This window comes from Notothenia coriiceps, unplaced genomic scaffold (assembly GCF_000735185.1).
Source record: "Notothenia coriiceps isolate Sejong01 unplaced genomic scaffold, NC01 NC01_scaffold00038534, whole genome shotgun sequence".
Lineage (NCBI taxonomy): Eukaryota > Metazoa > Chordata > Actinopteri > Perciformes > Nototheniidae > Notothenia > Notothenia coriiceps.
The window spans coordinates 46,535-54,447 of NW_011371235.1; the positions used below are offsets into that span (position 1 = coordinate 46,535).

A 7,913-nucleotide genomic window follows, 5' to 3' on the forward strand; every position below is an offset into this window, starting at 1 on the left:
ATCTTAATTGCCTTATGCTTGTCAAATGTAAAAAAAAAGGTAATGGGGTCGAGCCGAAAACTATCACTGTGTACTCACAAGGGACTTCAGCAGATTGGGATGGACTGACTGCCTTTCTATACAAAGATATCAGTTGGGGTGTGTGTGTGTGGGTGTGGGTGTGAGATAAATGCAATTTTATGTAGTCAATTTAGTCATGATATAATGCACAACATTGTGTTTAGCTATGTACATTACAAGGCTTATTTTGTAGAAGCAGCAGCAATGTGTGATTGGTAGCATTGTCTGAGTTTCCCCCAGTATGCAGTGCATGGAGGACACCCTGCTTGTCCTGTCTGCAGAGGAGCAGATAGCTGGCTCTGGCCTGATGCTGAAGCCCATTGCAGTCTGGCTCTTTCCGCTGTGTGCTTTACAGGATAAGGAGGAGGCCTTCGGGTGAGGAGGGCGTCAGTGCCAAGTGGCGGCTGGGCGGGGGGGGTGTTTATCAGCGCTGCCTCTCTGCACTGAGGGAAATATCTCTGGGGGGAGAGATGGGGAGGCCTGAGGAGACATGAGGGGATGGCAGGGTACTCTCACTTTGCAGCTGGATAGAGGTTGAGACTGTAATTGTAGAGCAGCTCACAGGACAGATTAGGAAGAGATTTGTCTCTGCAGGGAAAATGCATATGAAAATGAACAAGGAGGAAGCTGTGCATTAAAACAGATTTGACGTGCCAACACACTGAACAATTTAATCCTTAGTCGGTTTGCGTACGTGCATGTGTCATTGGTGTCTCTGCATATATCCCACAGTTATTCACATACATGCAGTATGTCTGTCTGAGCAAATGTTTCTGGATCTCCAGCTCTCTCTCTCTCTCTCTCTCTATTGCTCTCTCACCCTCCGTCTGTTGCTCCCTCCCCCTCCTTCCCTCTCTGTGTGAGCGTAGTCTGGGCTCTAAGCCAAGTAGAGTGTGTTTTTTTGAATGAATACCTGATGCGGCTGATGAGGCTGGCTGGGGGAGGAGCTGTGTCAGTGGAGTACTGAGAGAGAGAGAAAGAAATAGGAGGGAGGGAGGGAGGGAAAGGGAGAGAGGCAGAAACGGAGAGAGAGAAGCAGCCAGGCAGAGAGGGAGCTGGCGGTCTGGTGGCCTTGCATAACACGCGTTGGAGCTGCCTTGAACGCAGGACGTGGTGTGAGCTTCAGCAGTGGGGAACTTCCTCCACCGTCAGCCCGTTGCAGGGGCAGCGTTGCCTCCAAACACGAGAGTCCAGAGAGGGAGGCAGAGCTGGAGCAGCCACAGCACAGGCTGCAGTAGAGGAGAGTGGCACAAAGGAGAGATTCAGGAAGAGGACTCCTCAGAAACACGTCTCCAACACACACACATACACTGAGAGGCAGGAAGAATCCTTGGACATGCTCTGCAAGCAGTGGCTGTGGAGAGACTGGTGAGCTATTCTTAGTACTCTAACCAGAGGAGGGGAGGAGGGGTGGTGGGTTGTCTTTTCCTCTTGATTTGTGGCACAGTAGTATTTTCTGCCCTGCTACTACACTAATGCGCTCTCTCTGTCATTGTAAAACACCCGGAGGCTACGGTCAAAGCATTTGTCCAGAGTCACCGTAGTGGGATTCAGCAGCATTGACCCTGTTTGGTCGGGGCTGCTCGTGGAGAGGGATGCCCGCTCTGCTTGTGTACTGTGTGATTGGTGTGTGTCGGACAGTGAGGCAGAACTCTGGAGTCATTGTAAAGACAAACAGCCTGAGCCCACTGCCTTTTCCTACTGTCTGCTTTAGTCTGCCACACGGCCGGTCCGCCTCTTAAAGGCACAGGCCCTACTGTTGTGCAGAGAAGGGGCAGCAGTAAAATGGCTCTTTTGTGTATTAGAATAAGCCATACACTGTATTGATCTGTGTTTGAAGCCGCTCTGTTTGTAAATGTGCAGAAGGGAGGTCTAGTTTGTATGCAGCAAATCACACATGCACGCACGTAATATTGTCTTCCACAGTACCTCCCCCTCTGTTTCATGGCAGAGCTCAGATTGATAATTATGTTTTTGTTTTCTATATATAGCCATTTGCTGTACGGGGTTTTCACTGTGTATCTATGACTGGTGCAGCAGGTGAAACATGATGCATAGCAGGAGTGACAACAGGCGTATCACTCCAGGGTCATTGCATTAGCCTTATGCATGAATGTCCTGCATCTTTTATCACTAAATGAGGTTGTTGCCTTTCTATCGCTCCCCCTGCATCATCCTACTGCAGAGAAATGTTATTGCCATGAAGCCGTGTGTGGATCAATGCGAGGAGTAAATAGTGGTGCTCAGGCGGGAGGGAGAGAAGGTGGGGACTGCTGCTTGAGATCGGAGATGTAACTCTGCTGCGAGGGGGGGCCTCTCACCTGGAGACAACAGAGAGGAGGTTGAATGAGAACATCTATTCTGCTCCTTTGCCTGCATGCATGGTGATGGCGATTCCTCTGGTTTGGAGTATGTAGAAGGATCACAGGCAAGGCTGGTTCGATCACTCTGTTAGAGCTGAAAAGCATCAGTGTGATGAGCAAAACAGACAGAGTCCTGTCCCCGCTCACTCTCTGTTGTCATCCCTTCAAATCTGTCTTAGAGGTGACAGTCGTGGGCCAGGGGTCTGACTCAGGGCTGTAGTGCTGTCTGGCTCTTTGTGACATGCTGGTCATGTCTTGAAAGCTCGCCTTTGTTCTCCATAGTATCACACAGGCCGTATGCTTGTTGGTGTCAGTGTTCTAATAATAGGCCGACGCTGGAAAATGTTTTGGCTGCTGCGCTGTATGTGACCATGTGCAGAGAGTGCTGTGTACGGGTCATACGAGGGAAAGAAAGACACCGTCACTGAGAGCTGGCTGTCCAATCTGTTGACAGTTACATTGGGAGTGAAAGTAGATCCTGCTGACTTCCTATGGTGCTATAATCATAGGAGGTACTTGTGCTTCAGATGTGATGTCATTACAGTGTTGACACGCCGTTGCCGAGGTGGGGTTGTTGCCACTAAGCGATGCCGCACACTGTAGCTCAGGCTGTAGTGGCGGCTGATCGGGAATCTCTCAGCCAGGCGGAGGCTATGGCGCTCTGATGCTGCAGGCGTCGCTCAATGTGGGTCAGGAGAAGCAGCACTCTTCTTCTTCCTATTCACCATGATTTCTCCCTCATTCTCAATCCCTAATCTTCTTTTTCTCCCCCCCCGCCCCCCCATACTCCCTTTCCTCCTTTTACACAGTATACTCCCTTTCCTCCTTCTACACAGTTCTGTCATCTTACATTGCTATTCTCCCTCTCCTCCCCCCCACTCTCCTCTTTCTGATTCTGTTTCTCTCCAGCTCTGCTCTGCTCTCCCCCCTTTGTTACATCTGGTAGATCTACAAGGCTGTATGGTTAGATGAATTGCAAGGAGGCTTTCACTGCTTTTAGATGCGGTGACCTTGTCAAAGCTAACATTAGAGGTAGATGCATCTACAAAGAAATTCACCAAGGCTTCCTTCTGTGTTTTCCCTCACTCTGTCTTTATGTAACACGTCTCTGGCTGTCTGCTGTAGTGAACCTCCTCTGTTATATGAAAATACAATATAGGACTGACAAATGGACCGGCACCTTTGAATGGAATGTAGGGGGGAGAAAAATGAATGGATGAATGTGTGTGTGTGTCATACACTCCATCTCTGTGGTGCTTCTGGTTAATGAACAACTCAGAGTCGTGTGCATTGACCCGCAGATAAGCCTGCAGGAAGGAACAGTCAATCTGGAAAATAAATCGTATAGAAAGCTACAGGCTGCATGTCACTGTTGTGGAAATAATAGATGTATTGCACATTGTTTATTTTCTCTTGGGTGTGCACGTTGTAGCTATGTTATGCATATATTACTCTACAGTATACAATACTGAATTTTGGGGTGACCCTGCACTCAAACTTTGAAAAGCTGCTGTTCATTAAAAAACCTTATATACATCATCAGTTCCACTGTACTTCCCATGTTTTTTGTTGTTGCTGAGAGTAAGGAAAGAGCCTTTGCAGTACACAGCCTTCAGTCTTCCCTCACCTAACCACATGCATGTTGTTGTCCCCTTTCGAATTTCCTTGAGCTTTGAAACACAACTCAAACAGGGAACAGCGGAAAGCCATTGTTAAAATATTGTCAAGCACTTCTGTGAGGCCATTTATGCTTCTTGCCGAATGTTCCATAATCAAATTTGCAGCCATATTGTTTTCACTTTGTTTTTCGGATTTGCCCATTCACCCAGAGTTCCTGTGTGAAGGTGGATGTTATATTTACAGTAGCCCCACTGACTTAAAGCATGGCAGGGGAGAGTTAAAACAAAGACATGAGCTCCTTTGAGGCTTTTACTCAGTGTTGTTATCCGTTCGCTCTGTTCTGCTTTCTTACCCTAGAGCTTGGAGCGAGATAACAGTCGACAGCAACGCACATACACTTACCCTGTACAGATGAGCATACACAGACACACACACACACACACACACACACACACACACACACACACACACACACACACACACACACACACACACACACACACACACACACACACACCGCATTTCAGGAAACTCCTCCCTGGTGGTGAAAACATGAACGAGCACTTTTACATGTTATGTAAATGATGACACAATGCTGTACTTTCCTGTATGTCATATATCACTACTAATGTTAAAGGGTAGGTGAGTGTGGAAAAACGTAAGGGACATCTTTCGAGGTTGCATGCATTGGACTACTAGTTCTGAACTTTGGGTTGGCCAACGCTTTATGGGGGTTCGCAAGGTCTTTTGATTTTCAGTGGTTCAAACGTGTTTTAAAAAAGAAATCTCACAGTAAATGTCATGCTGAACACCTAAACACAAGCTTTATATGAATACTTGATGGGGGGATGGCCAAGCAATTATTTAAACTGATTTATGTAAAAAATTATTATATTATGTATGTAGGATTTTTTTTTTATAATAATAAAGAAAAACTGGACACATACTGATAATTGTATTATATTTGTAATATAAAACCGGAACACTTTTACTCAGGAAATTAACTGGTCAAAACTCATCCAAATTGCTCGTCTTACCCAAACTTCCTGCAGTTATTTTGTCGAGCTTATCAGTTGTTCTTAATGTTATGATTGAATCTAATGTCAAATATCTATAAAAAAAAGCAGTTGTGGGTTTATTCAGGGATAGGTAATCGATCCTTAAGCCACTGTAATACAAATACATACAAATATCCGATTTTGTCTTTATACCCGCCTTGTTGCGATACAAAGAACAACTTTTTGGTTGTTTGCTGTTATGCATTTGTAGGCACAGTTTGTGATAATGGTTCACAACTACAGGCTGTGCTATGAGAGCTAGTTCGCCAGTGCAATCCATATATAATAAGATTGAATTGAACATAAAATCAAGTCAAGCTAAATTAAGTTAATCGATACGGAAGCTGTCAAAGAGGGCAACAAACATCGGTTTAGTATTAGGATTTGGACTTGTTATGTACTGGTACCTGATTGTCTGATTTTAGATTCTTTTCTCCCATCAGATTCTTGACGACATCGTGGAGGAGGTGGATCTGTCAGAGATGATTCCTCATGAAGTCTATGGAGCTCATTTTGTGAGCTGGAGTGATTCCATCTTCTCTGGTCTGAGACCTGGAGCTGTCGACCAGTGAAAACAAATCGAGCCACACAGATCACAGAAAGGCTGCTTATAACCATTGAGTGGAGCAGAGAGAAAGAGTTAGAATTACTACCTGGGAATATTAAAACCACGCTGGCACAATGAAATCCAATCAAGAGCGCAGTAATGGATGCCTGCCACCAAAGAAGCGTGAGATCCTGGCTCTGGAGCAAAGGCCGGTGGTGGTGGCAGCCCCTCCAGCTGCGGTGATGGCCGACAGTCCCCACACCGAGAACCTAGCTTGGCTGGCAAGTGTAGCCAGTGAACGCTGCAGGTCCAGGGACGCAGAGAGCCCGAGATGTACGATTTCCTCAGCTTCCTCCTCTTCTCCTGCCACTTCTATCTATTCCTCGGCCGCTCCTCTGTCTGCAGTGCCCCTCACCTCTCTGCCGGCAGTTTACCCCACCGCCATGCCCCAGCAGGCCGGGACTATCCAGTTCGCTCAGCTGGGACCCAACGTTCAGTTCATCAGCTCCGGACCCTACGCCGGCTACATCTCCTCTCACATCATCTCAGCCAATGCTAGCTGTGCACATAACAGCTCTACCATAGGACAGCGTTCCCATCTCGATGGTTACACCACTGCTCTCATCTCCCCCAACAACAAAGGGGAGCAGCAGTTTCAAATAGGCCTTTCTCCCACAGAACTGACTCCGGTGTCACTTCCGAGCTCTCCCCAGGTCACCAGCCAGTACATTCATCTGGACAGCAGAACACCTCTGACTGTCAGCGGAAACACAATGTCTTCACAGACCGCCCACCTCCAGCTCCACCCTCACACAACCGTCCTCCCTCAAACGCTCACCCTGGCTCCCTCTCAGCTCTTGGTTCAGTATGCAGATGGTTCAATAGGAAAGAGACCAGAAGGGCATGGTAAGGGTTTACTGAACGGGGAACTAGAGGTTATGAAACAGACTAAAACTCACAGTCATCATTTGAACCATCACCAGGTCCACAGCTATGAGGCGAGACACATCCTCCTTCCTGCAGATTACGGTCACAACCATGGAGGACTCCAGACCTCCCTGGTTCTGGTGGCCCAGCCCAACCACGGAGCAGACCGTGACTGTGGCACAAATAAGATCTCCTTCGTCCAGACTGAGAAAGGAGGCATCATCTTGGGGAAACCAGTGTCCAGATCTTCTTCCTTCACCTCCCTCTCTTCCTCAGATTTGGTTAAATCAGTTGCTCCTCACACAGTCATCCAGACCACTCTTCCCCACGAGGAGATGCCAGCCAACCTCTACTCCTCCACACAGCCACCTATCATTGGCTATATCACCAGTGCAAATCAGCATGGTGTCAGCTACCATGCGGCACTGCCTCAGCACCTGGTCATCCCGAGCGGTCAGTCCCTTCTCATCCCAGTCAGCGGCACCAATAACGGCACAGAAATTGAGGTTAGTCGTACTGTTACTGCTACAACCACCCCTCAGATCTCCACTGCCATGCCACATGCCTATCTGGCCACAGCTCTGTCCAAGTGTGAGGCTCTTGGGCCAGATGGAAGCCAACAACCCCCTGCCGTCGCTCCGGCACCGCCGATGCCAGTCCTGCCTTCAAACCCGGCTCCCGTGGCGGTGTCAATGCCCTCCCCGACCCCTGCTCCCGTCCCCAGTCCCACCCATGTTTCCATCCAAGCCTCCCACTCCGTCTCCCCTCCTTCTTCCCCTGTGGCGCTTCCTCCATTCTTCATGCGAGGCTCCATCATCCAGCTGGCCGATGGGGAGCTGAAGCGCGTGGAGGATCTGAAAACGGAGGACTTCATCCAGAGTGCTGAGATAAGCAGTGAGCTGAAGATTGACTCGAGCACTGTGGAGCGTATTGACAACGGGCAGAGTCCTAATGCTGTGGTCATACAGTTCTCTGTGGGAGAGCTCAAAGCCCAGGTAAGCTTTTCCTTATTCATCATTCTAGAGGGGTGTCAAACTCAAATACACAGTGGGCCAAAATAAAAAAATCAGTACTAGTCGAGGGCCGGACTGGTTCAATGTTTATTGCAAAACGTATTGAAATGAATTTATTGCACATATTACACCTGGAACTAACAAAGCTTAACTGATTGCCTATAAAAACAACATTAAACATTAAATAATCAGTTGCATTCATTTCTTATGGCTCTATCTGCAGCTTTTCTGGAGTCATTTCTTATGATTACATTTTTCCACAGGCCAACAACAGCTTCAAAAAAACTATTTCCCTCAAAGAAAAACCAAACATGCCCTGTTGTCG

The 7,913-nt window shown here is 47.7% G+C and overlaps 1 protein-coding gene across 1 annotated transcript in view; it reads left to right on the plus strand.

Moving 5' to 3' along the window:
• Positions 1 to 1,070: 1,070 nt before the first annotated feature.
• LOC104968267 (ataxin-1-like) overlaps positions 1,071 to 7,913 on the plus strand; it is a 17,072-nt gene continuing 10,229 nt past the window's right edge. The window contains exons 1-2 of the mRNA XM_010797848.1: positions 1,071 to 1,428; positions 5,545 to 7,570. Coding sequence (XP_010796150.1) covers positions 5,783 to 7,570 — 1,788 coding nt within the window. The 5' untranslated portion in view covers positions 1,071 to 1,428; positions 5,545 to 5,782. The remainder of the gene's footprint in view (positions 1,429 to 5,544; positions 7,571 to 7,913) is intronic.